Source organism: Ceratotherium simum, chromosome 4, assembly GCF_057802395.1.
Source record: "Ceratotherium simum simum isolate JZ-2026a chromosome 4, ASM5780239v1, whole genome shotgun sequence".
NCBI classification, from domain to species: Eukaryota; Metazoa; Chordata; class Mammalia; order Perissodactyla; family Rhinocerotidae; genus Ceratotherium; species Ceratotherium simum.
Window position 1 is genome coordinate 41,705,708 of NC_141903.1, and position 22,468 is coordinate 41,728,175.

General features: G+C 50.1%; 1 protein-coding gene across 1 annotated transcript in view; it reads left to right on the forward strand.

The window, feature by feature from the left end:
* FSTL4 (follistatin like 4) overlaps positions 1–22,468 on the forward strand; it is a 398,184-nt gene that overhangs the window by 183,921 nt on the left and 191,795 nt on the right. Inside the window, exon 4 of the mRNA XM_087430303.1 lies at positions 8,895–9,143. Within this exon, the coding sequence (XP_087286429.1) occupies positions 8,895–9,143 (249 nt within the window). The remainder of the gene's footprint in view (positions 1–8,894; positions 9,144–22,468) is intronic.

Here is a 22,468-nt window from a genome sequence, read left to right on the forward strand (position 1 = left end):
TCCAGGCCAGTAGCCTGGGAGCCCATTTTAGGTGGAGTTTGCCTGTGGGAGGCCTCTGGGAGAAAGCTCTAGAAATCGTGAGTCAGGTAGCTTCACTTTCATCACACGGTATAGAGGTGGAGATGGCATCACAGTGCAAAGGGCTCCCAGAAGGAAGAGAAGCACCAGGATGTGACTGGTGAGTGGTCGCCAGAGCCCAAGCCCTGGGCTGCCTTTGAAACTGAGCTCCAGGCTCTCCTGGCAGGTGGGGGGCCCTGGTGACCAACCAACACTGCCCTGAGGTGTGGAGTGGATCCTGCAGAGTTTGACCTGCAGGTCAGTTCTGGTCACTATGCCCTGAAAATGTGATTTCAGACTCCCCCATCTCGGAAGCCAGGCAGAGTTTACATGGGTCAAGCAAATCCCCGATGTGAGGGAAATTTGCAAGGGAAGCATTTCCTTGAGGTCTTTTGAAGCAGCCTATTTCACGTTTGCATGCTATTTCAAGTCTGCCTTTTCAAACCAGTCAATACTTTCAATACAAATATGCTCACCCTTTCTTTAAGGCGGGCCTCCTGAAGACTGTAACTAGCCCACACGTGTGTACACTAGCGTCCGTAAAACCCAATGGCTTCTTACCTCTTAGTCTCATTTATTCGATCCATCACTAATTCTGAATGTCTGAATTGAGCACTTACTGTGTGCCAGACTCTTTACATGAATTATCTCGTTTAATGCTCAAAACAATCTTGTGAACGGCAAACCATTGTTATCCTCATTTTTCAATTAGAGGGAAAAGAGAGTGGGGGGACTTGCCTGGGATCACACAGCTAACAAATGCAAGGAGCACAGGGCTGGGTCAATACCAAGATTTAACCCCGCAGTCTGTACTTGGAACCCAGCTGGCCTTCCGAGAGGGCGAGCATGAGCTCTGACGCGCACTCGCCGTGGGGAAGCAGTGCCTGTCGTCAGTTATCACGCAGGCCGGCAGGCCAACTCCAGCTCGTCTGGCTCTGCTCCACCAGGTGCCTTTCCCAAAGAGAGTTCTTGTCTGTCTCAGCAAAGCTGAGCTCAGTGGTTTCGGGCCTCATTTGCTCCCTTCTGGGGCCTTCTTGTGAGGCTAGGGGCTCCAAAGGAAGGAGATGCCCTGTAGGGGAAATGATGCAAGTCCTTGGCAGCCTACTCAGATGACATCTGTCCCTGTAGGCACTTTGTGGCTTTGGGGAAAATATCCAAAACCTGGGAATAAGGCAAAGGGAGGGTGGCAAGTCCTCCCAGTGTCATACAGGCTCACCCAAGAGTTGTTTACTGATCTGGGCTGGGGGCTGGCATCTTTGCTCAACTCACTATTTTCTGCTGATTAAAGGCCCAGACTGTGCTGTTACATGTTAACTTATAGATTTCCTTCCCATAAAGATGCAAACTATTTCTTTCTGGTGGGAAAAATAACCCCAAAGGTTATGGTTTTCTTGCCCTGTAGGTCATTAATCAGTTGTGTGCCTCATCTAGCCACCTCATCCCACCTTCTTTCTACAACACCCGTAGACCTCCTCCAACTCCCCTTTGAACCAGCTTCACCCTCCTACGGGTCCCCTCATTAATGAGTTGAATAAATCTTTATCTTATGTTCATTTTATATTCTCATGAGAGTCATGTGTTTGGTTTTTTTTTTTTGCATTTTATTTATTTTTATTGAGGTAACATTGGTTTATTACATTATTAAAATTTCAGGTGTACATCATTATATTTTGATTTCTGTGTAGACTACATTGTGTTCACCACCCAAAGTCTAATTACCATCCATCACCACACACATGTGCCCTATTACCCCTTTCACCTTCCTTCTCTTCCCCTCCCTTTCCCTCTGGTAACCACCAATCTAATCTCTATATCTATGTGTTTGTTGTTGTTTTTATCTTCCACTTATGAATGAAATCATACAGTGTTTGACTTTGTCTGTCTGACTTTTTTTGCTTAGCATAACACCCTCAAGGTCCATCCATGTTGTTGCAAATGGCAGTATTTCATCTTTTTTATGGCTGAGTAGTATTCCATTGTGTATATATACCACATCTTCTTTATCCATTCATCCATCAATGGACACTTAGGTTGTTTCCAAGTCTTTGCTATCGTGAACAATGCTGCAATGAACATAGGACTGCAAATATCTTTTCACATTGGTATTTTCTTGTTCTTTGAATAAATACTCAGAAGTGGAATAGCTGGATCATATGGTAGTTCTAGTCTTAATTTTTTGAGAAATCTCCATACTGTTTTCCATAGTGTCTGCCCCAGTTTGCATTCCCACCAGCCAAGTACGAGAGTTCCCTTCTCTCCACATCCTCTCAACACTTGTTATTTCTTGTCTAAAAAGATAAAGAGAGTCATGTTTTTAAGTTTTTGAAAAGTATACTTTGGCACTTGTATTCATCTGTGACTGGAAATAACCACTCCAAAAGCCCTGCCCAGGGGCATTGACAATATGTAGGAACTTTGTTTGTGCTTTGGCTTAATACCAAGTTGGTTAGATATAAACTGCTCAGGCAGAATTGAGAGCCTACTGACAGGTTAAAGGTCCTCCTTCCCTCTCTGTGTTCCAGGCATTTCTGACTTTGACTTAGTGGTTTGTTTTGAAGCCAGTTTGTCAGACCTGGGTTTAGGATCTGTGAGCAATACACATGGCAAGTTACATCACCTCCCAGCGATGGTCACAGTATGTTTCTGTTAAGCTTTGGGACCTGGAGAATTTGACCAAGTCTTTCAGAGCTGGTCCGAATTCCGCTTTCGTGAAGCACACAATTACCTCGGCCTAGGCTCTGCTCTTTGGTCACTGAGAGGACATCACACTGGCCCAGCAGTCACCTGAACAATTTCAGGGGAAAAGGCCAGGGGAGGCAGACAGGGAGGGGCTGAAGCTGAAAGACTTCGTAATGGAGGGAGGTCGGGGGGGTCACTGGCCAGGTGTCCGTCAATGATAAGGAGTGGGTTCGGGCCTGTGATGTTCAAAGATCCAAGCAAGGCTTCCTCCTGTAGCACTATAAACTTCCAGCCCTTAGAAAAGTTGCTAAATTGGCCTTCGAGCTGCGTGTTCTTGAGGTGTGTGAGCAGCAGGGATCCTACAGACCAAGTGTGCTGATGTCTGGATGTATCCTGATGTTGGAGAAGCTCAAACTATGGGCATCTGGACCATCCTGGCGTGAGCTCATTGAGGCAGGGACCATATCCCTAGGTGAGCAGATGATCCCAAGTCGGAAGGATTTGGAGAGAGACTGATTCAAATCTAGGCTCTACCACCTACAACCTACTTGCCATCTGACCACAGGCATGTCACTTCTTAACTCATATTTCCTAATCCGTAAAATGGGCATATACACATGCCACAAATGCATTGAGAGTGAGACCTGTGCATGTACTTGAAAAGATGTTACAAGGATTAGATGAGCACATGTATTCTGTATTAGGCATGGTGCCTGGCCCATGGCATGCCTCAGTAAATAGTAGTTTCTGTAAGCGTTGCCCTCTCTGGCCGGGTCCTAGAAATGCACCTCTCCCTAGGAGGAATTACAGAGTCTCTTCCCAACACCTGAGTGTGAATGAGACTTTACAGGGCAGAGGTGGACCTAGCACCCAGGGCCCCCAGAGAGTGTGAAGGTTGCCACCAAGGTGGCCAATGGTAAGAGCCCAGGGGGACTGCTCTCTTGCCCACCAGCAGCCTAGGAGATGCCAAGAGCCCTCTGGCCTGTGGGCATGTTTGAGGACAGGCCCTTTCAGCCAGGAGTGGAGCTGGGGTGCTGAACATCAGAGTGTTGGGACCTCCCTCTGTCACTCAGTTCCCAGGGGCTGATGAAGGCTTCTAGGAAACCAAAGTCACCCCACTTTCCCAGGAGTACAGTTGGGCAAGGCGGCAACTTTGCCTTTGCAGTCACGGCTCCCTGCAGACTGGGTCTGCCTGGTGAGGTCTGCCTGGGAGCTGGGCTTTGCAAGCCAGGCCTCTCCCTGTGCCAGCCCCCTGGCTCTGCACACTGGGCTCCCTAGGCTGCTGCACTCTCCCCTGCCCCAGGGCACTGCCCTCCCCACTTTCAGGTCTCAGGTCACATCTCATCCCCTCAGGGAGGCTCCCCAACCTCCAGATTCAAGTTGGCCCGTGGCAGCACCTGGTGTATTTCCTTCCCAGCATTTCCCACATCCCGCCATTGTCTTGTTTGTTTGCCTGTTCACACTCTTGTGTGTCTTCCTACACTGTAATGAAAGTGCTTTGAGGACAGTATCCTGGTCTGCCTTGTGTCCCCAGCACCTAGAATAAGGTCTGGCACATAGGAGCGGCTCCATGGCTGTTTGCTGGATGAATAGGTGGATGGAGAGCGGGCAAGGCAAGCACTCCTGAAGTGCCCGTTGTTACCACCAATGGGGGCATAGAAACTGCACTGCCTACAGAGCTGGTCTCTGCCTGGCTCTCACACAAACCCAAATTCTGCAGCCACGTACAAGGCACTTGGGTGGTCTCTGCAATGAGGGAGTCGAAGTTGACCACACACCCTGTCTCCGGACCACCTTGGGCATGTCTGAGATTATAAGTTTTCTTGTGAGCGTGGGCAGAGTACCGAGACCTTTGTGTCCAGCTCCTGGACAGCACACCCCACACATCTGCACACCTCTGTACACACATCACTCTTCCACAGGCAAGTCCTGAGCTCTAGGTCTTTAAAAACCTGGCAGTGACCCAGAGTAGGGGCTGCGGCTCCCTGGTGGGTTGGTATTGATGCACAGAAAATAAAGCATGTAATCCGTGTTTAAAGGGCTGTGTCTGCTGACAGGAGGGCACTTGGCTCCTGTATGAGTACCTTCTCTCTGCAGAAGCCAGAGACTGCTGCTGTGCCAGGCTGGGGGTCACGGCAGGCAGCAGTGCACAGGGCAGCTGGTTCTTGGCAGTGTGCGTGCCTTCTGCATCCATGTCCCACTATTCTTGGGCCACTTTGGGCCCTGCAGAGTGTGTGGCCACCTTAGAGCCAAGCCGTCATCTCACGGTGGTTTATGGCGGGGGCCTGAGGCCTGCAGGAGGAGGCCTGACTGAGGCCTGGAGTGGAGACTTCCGGAGGCCGTGTAAGGGGCTCTCCTCAGCCATCAAGCCAAGGACAAGTTCTCGGAAATGCTGCCCTGTGCAAACATGCCTGCGGCAATTAGCATCCGAGAGTGGAAAGCTCAGGGGTTTCTCCTTGTGGGCCATTCAGGGCACCATCCCTGAACCAGTTACAGAGACTCAGTCCGAGTTTGGAAGCAAAAGAACCAATTGTCTGTGCTCTGTAGTGTGGGCAGTGATGAGAAAACAATGGAGGAGCTTCCTGCTCCGGTGAAGAAGAAAGACCCACTTTCTCTGTCCGGGTTCTCTGTCTGATCCCTCCGCTGGGATCACGCGGGCCTGCCTTCCACCACTGCTAACCTACAGCACCCTCACCCGTGCTCTGAGGTGACGGCAACCCCATCTGTGAAGTTCCAATCAAGAATCCTCATCTGAATCACAGAGGGAGTCTTGAGCACTGACTGACACCAATGGACTGGTTTCTCCTGCTGCCATAACTTTTATGTAAGAATTCCCATTTCTGACCATGTTCAATAAATTTAATTAGTGTTGAAAAGCAGCTTATTTGGTAAGATGATCAGTTTCTAAGCTGGGTCAATGGCTTTCTTTATGACTATGAATTAAGCACATTACATCTTTTCCATGCAGCGTGGTCCTTCTCATAAACACTATGGGCAGTTGCTGGCGGCCTCACTTGGTTACCGTTCCCATTACTGTTTGATCATCATCCCGCAAGGAGCAGGGGATTCATTCTGTTTTAATAACAAGGAGAAAGTGGTGACAAGGGGCTTGTTTAATGAGGAAAGTGCCGTTCGGTCAGCGGCTCTGTGGCCGGGATGGGGATTCCGGGTCCACCCTGTGCAAGGCGCTCTCAGCTGTCATGGGGCCTGCTGTCCAGAGACTGGGAACGGTAGCTGCAGGGCTTTAAAGCTACTTTTGTCTTAATTGCAGATAATTAGGAATCAAATATTTGCAGACAGCTGATTTCCATGTCAGAGAGAACCTAAGTGTTTTTCACAACTTCAATGAGCACAGGTTGGCACAGGTGTTTTCTTAACACTGTGCCCTCAGAGCACAGCCCATGGGGAAGGCCTCCATCACATCTGCAAGCTAATCAAGTGTGGGCGCTGGAGGCACCCTGCAGCACTGTCTTCAGAGGCGTCTGAAGATCTGGGCATGCGGGCGGTTCAAAGGAGAAAGAATGCAGTAGAGGGGACTCTCCGCACATCCACGTGAGCTGGCTTTGCTTTGACTGCCTAGGCTGGATTAGGTGGTCTCTGAAGCCCCTTCCTGTTCTGCCACTCCAGCTGCCAGTCCCCTTTACCCCAGAAGGTCCACCTGCATGGACATTTGTCTCCCTTCATGCCTCCATCTTTCCAGCTTCCCTCCTGCCCCCTTGGAATAGGCAAGGGGAGATGCCCCCCTCAAAAGGTCACTGCCTGTGGGGCCCCCACCACCCTCCCCACCCCCGCCTCTAAGCTGGGCTTTGACCAGTGGCACCAAATCATAGTTAAGGAGATCAGCTTTTAAAACTGTTGTGTTTCCTAAAACCTTAGTGTAGGGGGGCTGCACGAGGACAAAGGCCCCCACCCGTGGGGCCTCCCGAGACCAGACAGTAGGCGGAGACGGGAGCAGACAGTCTTAGGGCAGGGGTTTCAGAGGGGCACTTGCATGGGAGCTGGCAGCCACCACCTCAGAGAGGAAATGGACCCCAAGGGTGAGTTGGAGCTGAGGCAGAAGGAGAGGGCATCTGGGTGGGCAGCACAGCGGATCCAAAGCCTAGAGTGGGAACTGAGACGGAGGCTCGGAAACTCTGGCTGTTTTTTCCAAATGGGGCGATTAGTGGCTGCCCTTCCCATCACGTGTGGGTATTTATTAAAATGGTGATGTGACAGAAGTGCTTTGTGTCCTGACTCTGTCTTGGGAAAGAAACAAAAGCTGATATTTTTAGAGCTATATTAGTTTCCTCTAGTAGCCACCAGCACTTTCCAGGGTAACCCATTTTCTAACCACCCAAGAGAGTCATGCTAATCAAACACACTCTGTGGCGAAGCAGCCATAAACACCACGGGTGGAGGCCTCCAGCCCACAGCCTCCCACCGCCATGCGCCTCGGCTCCCTCCGCCTGTGTGGAAGATGTGCACTGGGGCCAGTGAATGCCACCGAGCCTTCACGGTGACAGGCGAACAATTAGCAAAGTGGATAAAGGAGATTCACATGCCTGCTTAGGATCTGCACTTTTACACTGCACAGAGATATTCTGACCTTCTAGTTTATTATGATTCAAGAAAAAGTCAATATTTCTTAGCTTGTCAAGGCTAGAGGGATTTAAATGAGTTATTGAATCAAGCAGTTAATCTACTGATAACTGATTTTTTTTTCCTTTCAAATCGATAATGATGAAAAGCAGACTTAACCAAAAACAAGAAAAGGAAGTTTTTTTTTTCCTTAGACATTTTCATCACATGGGATAGGAGCTGGGGCTGAGAGTTCGGTCTTGATTGCCAGGGCCATTCTGTCTTGCTGAGTTATTTTGAAGAAAATTTCATTAAAATGTAAAAGCAAAGACTTCTATGGCCGTAAAATCTGCATTCATGTTTTAATTATTTGTATTTTGATATCCTTTTATAATTCTCAACTTCCTTTCTGTTGCCACTAATGCCGCATGACAATCATCCAACTTTCTGGACTCCTGTGATGGCGTGTAATGTCGATTATAGATGATCATTTGGTCTTTCAATTAAGCGTACCCTTTCAGCAATAAGTCACTCTACCAGCTATCCTGCCTGCTTTGGTACATGAGCTCTGCGCACCATGGCCTGAGATCACGGGCATATGTTGGGTGCAGGGGACACCCAGCAATGTGACAGGTTTGAGACCCAAAGCACATGGCAGCTGCCATTTCCAGGGTCTCAGCCTTTTTTTTTTTTTGGCTGAGAAAGATTTGCCCGGAGTTAACATCCGTGCCAATCTTCCTCTATTTTGTATGTGGGTCGCCACCACAGCATGACTGATGAGTGGTATAGGTCCACACCCAGGATCCAAACCCACAAATCTGGGCCCCTGAAGCAGAGCAAGCTGAACTTAACCACTATACCACCAGGCCAGCCCCAGGGTCTCAGCCTTCTTGCCCATGGCTACAGCTTTGTGCTAGAAAGGGCTGGGCCTTGAAGAAAGGCTGCTAGTGCCACCACTGATGATGTGTGTCCTGGAAAGCCATATTCTCCCCAGAGGAAAAGGTCAACCTCTGGCCTCCCTACGTTAGCTGCCCCCAATGCTGAACACTTAAGAGTACCGCTTTCTCCTTATTCCACACTTACTTCCTAGACTTCGTAATGGCTCCCCAGTTCCTAACATATCAGACTGAAGTTCCTCAGTGTGGCTCTCTAAGTCTCCTAGGACCACATCTTGGCCCCCTTTCCCTGCCCCCGCCCCGCCCCTGTGCAAACTCTTCAGAGGCAGAAACACTCCCTGTAACGTGGTTAGGGGAGCCTTGGCCCAAGCCCCCTGTCTCTTGGAAAGCCCTCCTCCTCACAGCTGCAGGGTCCGTTGGCACTTTGCCACTTCCATGCGGCGCCCTGTTTACTCCTCCCTCCCAGGATGGGAGGGTTGTATCTGAGATGTTTGGTGTGAGCCAGCCGTAAACCCTAAACTCCACACAGCAGGGCACTGCTCTTGCACCCACAGCCACCTCCAGTTGGAGGGGCAGGGACTCCTTCGGGCACCCCCAGCCCCTAGACCTCGGCTTCACAGGTCAATAGAGCCTCTGCTCAAGGAGGCACATGACCGCCAGCCCCAAGGGCTTGTAGCTGACCCTCTGTGTTTGTGTGCCTGGCAGGTCTTTCCAGCCATGACGGGCTGCTGGCCTCCTGCGGGAAGAAGTTCTGCAGCCGCGGAAGCAGGTGCATGCTCAGCAGAGAGACAGGGGAGCCCGAATGCCGGTGCCTGGAGGCATGCAGGCCCAGCTACATGCCCGTGTGTGGCTCCGATGGGAGGTTTTATGAAAACCACTGCGAGCTCCACCGTGCCGCTTGCCTGCTGGGGAAGAAGATCGTCATCGTCCACAGCAAGGACTGTTTCCTTAAAGGTAGGAAGATGGCTCCTTGCCCCTATGCTTTTGGGTTTCGTGATGGATCTTCAAATGCCCTTTTGACCAATGACCTGGGTGCTGAGTCTGCACGTTAACTGTGAGAAGGCAGTGGAGAAAGTGGAAGGCTGGAGCCTTAGCAAAATGGCAGCAGTGGCATTTCTACGATGCATGTTCTGTTTGCGTCCACCTCCAGAGGCCCCCTGCCCTTATAGGAGGCCCTTGGAGAGCAGAATCCAGGGAGGCCCAGCAAAACCCTGGCTGGTGCAGAATACCTGTCCAGTAGGAATCAGACCACAAGGCATTGCCCAGGTCTCTCCCGCAGGGTGGGCCCTTGCAAGGTGGTGACAGAGGCCACATTTACCCCTCCAGACAGAGTTGCATGAGTCAGGAGGCCATGATGTGCATAGAATGTGGCCGGATGGACACCAGCACAGTGGTTCCCAGCATGGCAGGCTCTCAAACTCTGGCCTGGAGTGGTCGCCGACGGAACTGCCCTCCATGCCTGGCCTGTCCAAAACACCTCTGAGCAAGACAAGGAAGGCCTTGCATGGACATCAGAACATGTCCATGGAGTTGGGGCCAAAGGGTTCGTGCTCTGTGCTGGGGTTGAGTCAGAGAAGGGCGTGGCGGCTCCCACTGGACGGTGAGAGCCTCAAGGGCAGGGCTCTTCGTGCACTATTATATTCTCAGCACGCAGCACAGTGCCTTGCACCAAGTAGATGCTCAACAGCTCACAGGTGCTTGAAGATGTGAGCGTTAGAATACGAAGTCCTGTGTTGACGTGGCCCCAATGAATGGTACATGCCACAGCCTGTAGAAATATTTGTGATGCTAAAACCAAATGGCCACACATGAATAAATTAGGCAATATGAGAAGGCAGAAGCAGCATCTGGGCAGATGGGAGCAGGCCCACATCGCCTGAGCTGGGGAACACTGGAGGTGGGAGACCCTGCCTGAGTTTGCACGAGGTCAGAGACCTGCTTTCGGGTAGGGCAGGGAGGGGAAGAGGAGGCTTGGGATGGAGCCCCACCAAGTGCCTGCAGCACTGACAGAAAAGGGCTTCTGAGTGGTCCAAGCTGCCGGGGGCCTGGGCACCCAGAAGGGAGAACAGAGCTCCAGCCTCACTCTGACAGGCACCAGGCCCAAGTTGGTGTGACTGGGACGTCAGGGTGCTCTCAGTGGTGGAGCACAGGTCTGTTGGCCTCCTGCAGCCTCTACCCGTGCCACCTGCACCCACATAAAGTGGTGCTTTCCCACCCTCACCCACTGGCTGTGGCAGTGGGGTGCTGGAGTGGGCAGGGCTCTGGAAAGTCAAGTTTATCTTGCGATGAGAATAGTCTTGGACACTTTCATGGCTGTGCTAACATGGAGGTGCTTCAGAAATCATGAGGCACATTATGGAAATGAGGCCAAAATGAGCCCAGGAAGAATGTCCCTGGTCTGAGAGCACTGCCCAGCCACATGCCTGCGATTCCCCAGCACCGTGAGTGCCAAAGCGCTTGACCAGTTGCTCCAGCTTTATTGGCCATGTTGAATTTTATAGACTGATGTTCCATTCTCCAGTTTCCAATATCCTCCAAATTGCATCTTTCTAAAGGTTTTTATTTCTGCATCGGAGTGTGCACAGCCTCCCTCACCATCGGTTGTTCAAACGGCATTTCTCATTTCATGCAAGGGAACAGACAAGCATCGCAAAACCTGCCGCGGTGCAGGCTGATGGGGGAGAGCCGGAGGGGACGAGGGCGGGGCAAGCAGATTAGGGCTAGGTCCTGCTTCGTACTGATTGAATTTATCCACCGAATCCTTCTGATGCATTGAGTTTTTCACAGATGTGAATTCCCACCCACTCGGTGTGGCAGAGCTGCTCTCCTGAAGGAGATCGGTACCCACAAGCTCCTGGAGAGAACTGGGGTTGCACCTGGCTCTGCCACTTCCCAGCTTTGTGGCCTTGGGCACATCACTCCACTTCTCTGGGCCTTTTCTTTGGCTGTAAAATGGGGCTATTGGCAGTACCCACCTGCTCTGTGGGGAGAAGCAAATGAGATTCTGCACAGAACCCACTTAGCGTTGCTGGGCGTACTACAAGTGTTGGGTATCAATGACACCTGTTGTTGTCCTTGATCTAATCCAGTGTGGTCTCAGGCCTAGAGCAAAGAGATGCACAAAATATGAAGGAAATGCAGAAGCAGGAACAAGGGCTCTGCCTGGCAGGTCTGGTCCCAGGTGGCTTGCTGGTAGATGGAGAGTGGGTGAGGATGGCGCTGTGTCAGGTCCTGATGCTGTCCTGGAGATGCCTACCTGGAGCCAGCACTTCTCCTTCTGCAAACCTGGTTCTGTGGGGTCTGGACCCCATGGAGAAGGCTTTGCTGCCTCATGCTTAGGGTCAGCTTCAGTCCCTGGCAGGCGGGAGGGCCAGCCTGCCTCTCCTCCTCTAGCATTCCCATAGGGAGTGCCCAGCAAACAGGAAAGACCTGTGCACTGATCACAGGGGCTTGACCAATGGAAGGCAGGCCAGCCCCAAGGAGGCTGCTTTGAGTGAGCACCTCTCCACTGTCACCAGAATCAGGGCTCCAACAGGGAGCAGGAGGAAACAGTTGAGAGAGGGCTTTGGGGGTGGGAGTCTTGGAAGAAAGGAGGGTGTAAAGGACACTATCCTACAGTCCCTACCCCAAGATGGGAGCAGAATAATGCCATCTTGAGTTCCACTGATGATAATTTGTCTTTTGTCCCAAATTTCCAGGAAGTTATCGATACAGGAAACTTAAAAACAGCTTTTTTCCCCATACAAACGAAAATTATAAAATCATCCATGTTCCATTCTTCTTTCTTATCAGACTTTACAAAGAGAAAGTTATGACTTTATTCTCTGGGGCTTTATCTGTCCCCAGAAGTCACGATTAGGACAATCTTTATGGGGCCGGAGTATGTAGAGCAGAGAGAACAGGTGGTGGATTTCGCTGGGCCAAGTCCCTGCACCCTTGTGGGGGAGGTTTCTCCTGAGCACTGCGTGGGGACACAGCCCTCGCCACTCTGCAAGGGAGGAGAGGCAGCATTCGGAGCCCCAGTTACAAAGAAAACTTCTGTTATCATATTCCAGTTGCCATGGCAATGGGATTCCTTGTGAATGCAGAATGAAATATAACATCATTTAGGGATCATTAGCATGTGAGGAAATCAAAACAGGGCTCAAAAGCATTGCTTCAGCTCCAGTCTGCAGCTCTGAGACCAGCTCTCCCAAAGTCCCAAGCAGGGTCTCTCACCGAAAATCAGGGAGACAGAGGGATGTGGGATGGTGTAGCTCTTTCTTCCTGTGGCAAAATTGGAGTCACATTTATCATCAGCACCAAATACCACCAAAGAATACCAAGACAGTGGGTGGAATTCTCTGTAACTTTAACTTCTGACAGAATTTGCGTTTTAAAAGTTATCTTGTGACATGCTTTGCTATTTGCGTACTAGTTGGCACTTTGAGAATTATTTTTCTGACTCGGTTTTAAATTCATGCTTTATCTGCCACACTGCTTGAGAAGACATGCTTGCCTTGCAGCAATCGCTCTCCACAACAGGGCTGTGTTATCCCAGATGATACAGTGTCATCGTTGGGCAGTTTTCCAAACAAACCGTGAAATTATGGAAGAAAGGAGCCTGTTGGGGTTCGGTTTTAAGCGGACCTTAAGCTTCTTCATCCTGTGTGCTATTTGTAGGTGCACTTTGGTGCTTCAGAGGGGAGTTCCCAGGCTCTGGGAATCTGAGAAAATAATTTCCATTTTTGACAAAAAAAAAAATTAAAAATACTACAGGCTCACTAACAATCTTTTTTTAATTTTTATTTTATTACTAAAGTAAACTTTTATTACTAAACACAGGAATAAAAACGCAATCTTTTGTTGCAAGTTAGCAGAGAAGATAGATCTTACTGCCGAAGACACTCCTTTTATTTTCTTCTTATTGTTATCTTATTGTTGTTGTTACTTTGTGTCTTGTTGCTTTAGGAACATAAATTAAGTCCCCTACTTCCAGGGCATTGCCACACTTCCACAAGTCTGTTCTGCCCTGCCAGGGAAAGCTGCTCACACCCGCAGCTGGGTCAGCCCAGCCTCAGCTGGAGACTCACCTTCCCCAGGCGTGTGAGACCCTAGCACAGGGCCCTCAGGTAGCAGGCATCACGGAGATTTGGCTCACTATTTCGGAACAGGTGTCCACAGCAGGGAGGTGCAGGGGCCTGAGGGAGCATCACGGGAGGCCCAGGCTGAGCGGGCAGTGTGGCACAAGCTCAAGGCACCAGCTTTAGATCAGTCATGGGGCCGTACCACGCCCCCTTGGACGATGCCCGTAAGCTCCCTGTGCCCCGCTTACCCCATCAGTAAATGGGCGTGATAATAGTACCTCCTTCAGAGTGTCGTGGGCACGAAGGGACAGTGCCCGGCACACAGTGAGCACCCTTCTCTAAGTGGTATCGACAGCACTCAGGGTGATGGTGATGTCGCTGCAAGCATCAGGGCACATTTAAGGGGCAGAGGCAGGAGGCTGTAAGACCCCTGACCACGTGTGACAACACCGTCTATGGGCTAAGAGGTCAGGGGTAGGGGGTGTTCCTGTGAACCAGGGGAGAGAAGAATGTTGGACTCCATCCATATTTATTTAACAAACGACTGGAAATTGACCTCCAATGATCAGACTTCAATCACCATCTCCAACTGCTTTGCTTTTTGAATCATCCAAGTTCACCCAGTGAGGTAGCAGAGAAGCAGGAGGAGAACCAAAAGCCCCTGATTCCAGGTCTAGAGGAAGTCTCTGGAATGCATGAAAGGCTCTCGGAAATGGTCAGTTAAGCCTGAGGGAGGGATTGTCTGCCTGAGCATGAGAAGGGGAATGTCTAGGGAAGGGTCTGGAGAAGAGACATTGGAGGGTGAGTGCAGGCCTCCCAGGGTGCAGGCATGAAGCACCTGCAGACCCAGGGAAGGGCAAGTGACTAAAATGCAGCTCCTGGAGGGGGAAGGGGTTCCCCTGTGGATAAATGCAGAAAAGCGGGTAAGAGCGAGCTGAGAAAGGTCTCTGTGCCAAGCTAGGCAGTTGGAACTCAAGCCACTGGGTGTCAGATAAGCTAGTCCAACTTTCCCGTTTCCCGGACAGGGACCCTGAGGCCCAGAGAGCACTAGTACCTGCCCAGGTCACACAGGCTCTGCCACTGCAGCCCACCCTTCAAAAGGACCCACAGCTTTGGGGCTGTTTGTCCCAGCAAGGCACGTTCACAGCAGATGCAACAGCTTTATCCTTTTCCTCCAAGAGACTTCCTGGTGCGGAGGGAGGGCTCAGGAGCCATGGTTGGTGGGAAAGGCCTGGTTTCTGCTGGGCTGGGCCTCCCCACTCTGCAGGTTAGCAAGAACCCAGCCAGGGGCTTCTCCAGGAGAGCTGGCTCAGTCATCCAAAGTCACAGGACCTCCAGACGTCAGAACACCAGACCCCTCCCTCCCCTCTACGGAATGGGTAGGAAACCAGAAGAGCCCGGGACAAAACAGCAGAGCCTCCAGGATGAGCCCTCCTTCATCCTGGAATGGCTTCTGGGCACCAGCCTCCACTTTCCCTCCAAACCCCCTTTCCTGTTTCCAGTTTCTTCCAATTGTCTTTCCACTCCTGGCTCCACCCACATTCTGTCCAGAGGCCACTCCTGCTCCCCCAGCCTTTGCAAAGTAATCCCTCTGCACCCAGCATCCTTCCTGGCCTTCACTTTGAGCTCCACAGAAGAGGGTGTGGCCATTTTCCACCAAGCAACCCAGCTTCACGGACATTATTGAATATCCACTGGGTGCCAAGGCTGTGCAGGACCTGAGGATACCAGTAGGATCAGGACGACAGACCTGACCTCGTGGAATTGACAGGTCCCCAGCACCCCCACTCTCTGGGCCATCTTGTGGGGGCTGCTCTAGCCAGAGACACCCGCATGACCTCAAGGACCAATGGGAATCTTCACGGACTGTCTGCTGTCCTGCAGCCTCCCCCGTAGGTTCTGCCAGCATCAGTGTGCACAGCTGGGGGTGAAAGTTCACCAACAGCCCCCCTAGCACAGCAGCCCTTGGGCTCAGTCATCCCATTTATAGTCATCTGTTTCCAGGACTTACAACAAAAATGTGTGTTCTTTGGATATTTCTTCTAGGTTTTATACAAGAAAATGTCTTGGTGTGAGCACCCTGCAAATGTGCAAGAATGTTATCAGTGTAGTATGTGTGGTGTGCTTCACAGAACCGCTGTACTTTGGATGAATTAATTACATCCAGTAATTAAAAATTGCTAATAAGTTATTGAGCTGAGCAAGTCTCACGCTGCATTGATTTTGCTTATGGAAACAAGCCACAGCCTCCGAGGCCTCCACGATGTTTCTTGTTCTTTCCTGGCACCCTTCCTTCTTGCCTCCAGCTCTGCCTTCCCTGTGCTTCTCGGTCACCTCGGCCATTGACAGGCTCAGGCTCTCTCATCCTAAAGCCAAAAGGAGCCAGCTTTGTCCCAGCATCCCCCTGGGTACCATATCATCTCTCTCCTTCACTTCTTTCCCAGGCATCCAGGCAGCACTGGCTGCCTCCACTTCCCCAGCTCCCCCACACTTTGGCCACCAGGGTCTGTGGCTACTCCTGTCCCCATTAAGATCACCGTATCCTTCTAAATACCAAGTCCTGGTGGCACTTTCCAGGCCTGGTCTTACTACATCTCTCCCGCGGTGGCCTCTGTCAATCTTCCTGCAGCCCAGCTCCTCTGACTCTTCACAGGCCCTCATTCCCCAATAGCTTTTCACATGTGGGTTCTCCCAGGGCCCCCCTCAGTTCTCTTTCCATTCCACCCCCTCTCATGGTTCCAGCCATGCCTCACGTGCAAATTAGACCCAACTGACCTCTCCTCTGCATCTCCAGCTACCTAGCAGGACCTTCCCGCAAAAGCCCACAGCACCTCAAATTCAGTGTGTCCCAAATGAATTCGCCATCTCCCTGCTCCCTCTGCCCCTGACATCCATTCTTCCTCACACAGTGTCTGTCTCAGTGACAGCAGCAGCCTCTCCATGCCCCAGGAGACTGGGGTTTTCCTTGCTTCTTCCTCGCAGCTGAATCCCTACACCAAGACCCTGCCAAGTTTGCTTCCTTATCGTTTCCTGATTCTTGCTCCTCTTCTGTACCCCTTCCTCTACCACACGCATCCGTCCCACCATCATCTCTCACCTGGATGACCTCTGGGACCCTCTAGCTGTCCTCCAAGCTCCTAGTCAGACACTTCTTCAAACTCAACTTCCATATGGCTTTAAGAGTGAGCTTTCCAAGAGGTGACCTTGACCCTGGTACTCCCCTGCTTGAACCCTTCATTCATTCAGCAAACATATACCTCCTGCGAGTCAGATCTACCCTGGGCACTGGGGATACAGCGGTGTGCAAAACGGACAGGATCCCTGCCCTCATGGTACATACGGTCTTGTGGGAGAGAAAGACAGTAAACAAGAGGTAAAGTGTTTAGGTGGTGACAAGTGCCTTGGAGAGGAATAAAGCAGAGAAAGGGGGTGAGTAGTGAGAGCTTCTAATACGAGAAGTGACAGTTGAGTAGAGACCTGAAGGAGGCTGGGAGGTTAGGGTGTGAGGCATTTGCATATCTGGGGGAAGAGCATCCCAGCAGAAGGAAAAGGAGGTGCAAAGACCCTGAGGTGAGGGCTTGCCTGGCATGTTTGAGGATCCATGAGGAGGCCAGGGTTGCTGGAGCAGAATGAGAAAAAGGAGAGAGGTCTGAATGGAAGTCAGAGGTACCATGGGACAGATCATCCATGTAGGGCCTTGTCAGCCACTGGAAGCCCAAACTCTTAGCCCCTGTGCTATATTGTCTTTCTAATTATTCCACCATGCCCACCAAGGGATGGCCTGGAGGGGACCGCCCTCTTCACCACCACCCCAGGAGCTGTGACGGGTATGCCATGGACTGGATGAGATGATCTGTCCTGGAGCTCATGGCCAAGCATCTCTGGGTTTATTCTTTATCTGAGATAAACCCATAGGGTGAAGGGATTTCCCTTCACCCTTCACCCAAGGGTGAAACCCCAAGCTGTGTGAGCCCCAAACTGACCAGGGTGCCATCAGAACTTCTACCCAGAGCAGGTCCTCCTTCTGTTATAACTTCTCATCAGCTTGCCTATATTCCCACTATACTGGTTGTCCCGACAGGTGGGGAAATGTGATTTATCTTTCCATGCCTAGCTCACTGGGGATGTTGCATTCATTTTTTAGATGAATACACAAATTGATGATTATGTATTAAATGGGATATATGCAATCCCTTAGTGATCCCCAAATGAGAGAATGAGAAGCCCTAGTTAGAGATCCTCCATGCAATACAAATCTGAGGGTCCCAGCTGAGGAGGTGGTGGGTTCATAAGGAAGACCCTGCTCCAAGGCCATGTTGGATTCTCTGTGGTGGGGAGGCCATCGAGGGTATTGAGGGAACATGAGGAATGAAGGAGGCAGAAGGAGGCAGAAGAGGAGGTGACTTGGAGCCTCCTGCCGCCCAAGCTTCTCTCCAGGAGGCTGCTTGAGGAAGGTGCTGCTTGGTGAGAAGGGTACCCGAGGCTCAGGCTGCTTAGAACCATTTAGTGGAGCCCATGGCCAACACTTGGGAGGCTCTGGATAAGGATCAGGAGTCAAAAGTTTAATTACTGGAGCGAGAAGAAGTTGATCTGGGACCTCTTTAAGGTTCTCCCCTATTGCACCTTCAATTAAGATCAAGGCCCCTGTGTAGCAGCTGCTAAATGACATCACATATTGAATCGCTGTGCTCAAGCAGTTTATCTAATTATCTGTGTGACAAACTCAGCAGCTGTCAGACCAGCCACAACTCAAATATGTTGACGCTGGGTCCCTGCCTAAAAGTGTTTTCTGCTTACTAAAAGGCAGCAGGAAAGGATTTACATGCTCTTCTGTACATGCAGAATCCCTTTCAAAGTTTTCTGTTGCCTGATGATATAAGGAGTCGAAGGGGCCAGTGGTTGGGAGCACAGTGGGAGGACAGGAGTCGAGCAGAGGCCTATGGGTCAGCCTGTTCTTGGTTCTCGACTCCTCCCTTCCTCACCTGCAGCTCCTGCGGCTGGCATGGGTGCCAAGCCTCTCTGCCTGCTTTTCTAGATGGGGAAGCAGTGGACCAGTTTGGGCCATCATTTTTCTCTCCAAATAGAAGAGAGGAATACTTACCACTGTGTTAAATTAACTGAAATAAATCAGGAGAGTTGGGGGCAGGCCCACACAGTGACCCGGGGAGAGGTAGGCAACTGCTGTCTCCAGCAGCAGAGAGTGGCCAGTGTCCCAGCAGAGCAGGCTCACTGAATGCTTGAATAACAAGACCACACGGAATGATCCAACACTCGGCCTGTGGAGTCGAGTCCTCAGCCAGGAGATCCAAGGGACAGAGCTTCAGAAAGCTGAGGCCCAGCCCTCTGCAGCATCCTGGGGCCTGGGGAACCACCTGTGGTTCCTATTGTGGGTAAACTTGTGCCCAGTCCCGTGCCAGATGCCACGGGAGAGCTGGGTCCAGAACATGGACTATTCTCGAAGCTAATGAGGGAAGACAGAGCTTCGTAATGCCTCCCGAGTTTGGGCACTCATCCTCATGAGTCCTGCCCTCTGCCTTTCTTCTTATTGTGGTCACTTCTGCTTTGATGCGTTTTGATCACTCATTAATGAAGACAATCAGAGTGAAACTATTTTCAAAAATTCCTCTAAATGAAAGTAATAAAATCGCTTTGCTTGCAGGTAATTAAAATCTCCAGACAAGATGAACTCTATCCATTTGTCATAGCAGTAGGTCGGAGTTGTGCATTTTTCTTTGTAGCTGGAAGGAAGGGCTCATCCAGTGACCTGGCAGGCATGTCTGTTTACTTATCTCCCTTAGGGAACTTCTGTTTCCTCTTCCACTGCTGTCTTTTAGTCCACCCCCACCCACTTCTGTTGGTTGAGGTGTGGCCTGCAGGCCTGGTCCCCAGGGGTCCAGTAAATGCCCCGGCCTGCCCAGCTCCTTCTGCCCGGCTGAGTTCTCCAACTCCTCCACCCATATCTTGTTCTCTGTCTCTCCTTCTCTCTCTCTGTCTCCTTCCTTCTCCCTCCCTCCTTCTCTGTCTCTCTCAGGTGCTGTGTGGCTCAGCCAGTGATTCATGTTTCCATCGAAATATAGCAAATCCAAGGTCTTTTTGGTGGGCTTTGCAGGGACCTTCACTTCCCCCGGTCAGGTGGAGCTTGTGGGCGCCCAGCACTGCATGGGCCCTCATGCCTGAGATTTTAAACTTCTCATTCAAGCCTGTCCAGTGATTTTGGGAACCCTGGATGAGAGGCGCCCGAGGGTACGATGCGTCTGATAGCCGAACCTTTCCTGATAGGGGGTGATGATCAGGAAAGGGGAACTGAGGAAAAGGTCTTTGCCAAGCTGCAGAAGGAGGAATACCCAGCGTGAGGAAGAGTTTTCATCAGGAGACACCCAGGGACGCTGGGTTAGCGGTAGACGTGGCAGCAGGAAGAGTCAGCAACATATCGTCCCGATTATGTAGAGAGTAAGCTTTCAGTTCTCCTTTGCACACATGAACAAAACTCCAGATTTTCAAGACTGTCTCTCAACTGTTTAGTGACGAGTGCTGGGTACAGGGAAGTTACGACCCCCTCAGTGGTGATACTCTATGGCAGTGACCATGGAGTTAGCTATGATTCCACGGCTGACTGGACACAGTCTGGACAGTCTCGCCAGGGCTGGGATGAGAGTAAATGGAAGTGAAGCCTGCACAGACCTGTTTGAACAAGAATTAAAGAAAAGTTGGCTCTGCAACGCATGAGGCGAGCACCACACTGAAGACGCAGAGAAAGAGCATGCTCTTGAGAAAATTATTACAAGAAACAGATGCACAGTTTTCTTGAATTTCTCAATTCAAGAAAACAGAAATTCTGCAATGGGGTGAAAAATGGGATTATGAATCGGCCGAGCCACAGCCAAAAATAAAACGGAAGCTGGAGGAGGTAAGGAAAGAGAAGGAATCTGGAATACAATAGCAGAAGTGCCCCTACATTTTAAGCCATAAAGGACAAGATTAACAATGCAGAAATCAAAGAATTGCTTTCCAATAGGGAGAACAAACTTGAAAACCCACTCCCAAAATACATAGGAAAAAAAGAGAAACAAGGTAAAAAATAATAATAATTATAATGTGAGAGAAGATGATAGATATGTGGGACAGAGACAAATGACTCAGCATACTGGTAACTGGTCATCTTAAAGACCCCGGAGCAAATCAAACAGACACAAGTGAAGGAAGATTCTTTTTTAATTACCCTGAGCTGAAAGATTCCTAAAATAAGTCCAAATATAACTGCTAAAATTTCAGGATTTCAAAAAAATTTTTAAATATATTGGAAGTGTCCAGGCAGAGAAAAAAAAAGTCTAGTTTTCTATGAAGGAAACAAAAAAAACCCTATAGCGTTAGACTTTTCTGCAACATTAGGAAGCAAGAAGGCAATGAAGAACATCTGTAGGGTTTTGGAGTGTTAAGATCATGCCCCAAGAATTCTGCACTCATCGAATGGTGATCCATGTGTGGAAACAACAGAAAGGATTTTGATAGGCATGGGCTCAGATAATACACAACCATGTATTCTTGGTGGGGAAAAAAAATGCTAAAAGACAAACCCCCAACAACCTAGAGACAAATCAAAGAATTAGAATTTGGTGCTCAAGGCCTAGAGGTGAGCACAGGGACCCCTTACTCAAAAGTTGTCTAAATAATTGTTTTAAGTATAGTTAGCAAAAATTGCAAAGGGTAAATAATGAAGTTATGTACAGTTAATTTCATTGACTCATTTATGGGAATTTCAACACGTCTTGCATAATTCTTGACTAAGTATGTTAAAAAGCATATCAGGCCAACTAGGCAATTTTCCATTTACTCCTTCCTTTTTGCCCAGCATGAACCCAATACTAGTCCCAAGCAAGTATCCTCAGTTGTCCCCAGCCACACCTGGGAGACTTTGCTCCTGCCTTTGCCGGTCTGTCCAGAGACCACGGGTAGGATCAGCCATTGACGGAGGTGACCTTCCCTAAGGTGGAGCCTCCTGTGCCTTCATCACAGTGGCTCTAGTGTGCCCACCCAGAAGGCATGCCTGGGCTGTAACCAGAGTACAAGAAAACTCTGATATGTCATAGTATGCCCTCTTTAAGTGATGATACCCTTGTTAATGGGCACATGTCAGTGTGACAGTGATGTGGCCAGGGTAAGTTAGAAGGCCTGGACTGTTGATTCTAATGTTCCAATTGAAAATATGTGGTTAATCAATGAGCAAGGAATGCATGAGAGCTGAGCCCTGTAGCCAAAAAAAATGTCAAGAAGGCAAAAGAGCTGGCCTCTTGGAGGTAGAGATTAGACCCCTGACTTAGCCAGGGGCCACCATGGAGTATAGCCACACACGGTAGAAAAGAGAGTGGCCACTGGGATAGGGTCAACATAATAATGGCCACCATTCATTGAACGTCTGCAAGGTTCCCAGCACACACCAGATAGTTTATGGGCGTTATCTCATGTAATTCTCCCAGTTGGCATTTTACTTAGGAGCATAGAGGCCAAACAACTTATCTGGTCACTGAGCTGGTAAGTGAAGGCATGAGAACTGAGACCTGCCTTCTTCTCTCGCTATACTCCAGTGGCCACTCCAGCAGTTAGGAGGGACTTGGACCTTGAAGAATGTGCAGGACTTGAATCACCAGCTATGGGGGGTGAAGGGCAGCAGCAGATGGAAATGCTTACTGCAGCTTCGCTAAGTGTTACGGACAGCATTCCTTCTGCCCCCTCTCAGGCTTGCCCCTTGTGACTCATCAGACAACATAGGCCTAAAAATGATCTTCCCCTAAAGGGAAATGGGTAGAATGTAGAGTTTTCCATAGACATCAAGCATTACCACATCCAGTCATTTAATGAAATGCATCACATTCACACACACTCTGCTTTAAACCCCTGTGATCGTCTCTGTTGGGATGTGTGTTTGACCACCGTGGTGAAAGGAAGTGCCTGCTCCCTGCCCAGTGAGACGCGGATGGGCAGGCCTCGCCCCAGACAAAGGGAAACTCCACGCCTGCCTTGTGCTCATTCTCACCAGTGTCCCCCACCTCAACCCCTGCCACATTTTAGTAGCATGAAGATCTTGTTTACGTGTCAGGCTTGGCTCAATAAACACTCTCTGAACAGTTTTAAAGGCACGAAATTTCCATTTTAAGAAGGTTTGTGGCTCTCAGGGCAAACAGTTGCGGGTATCGGGAAGACCTAATGAAAAGGGGG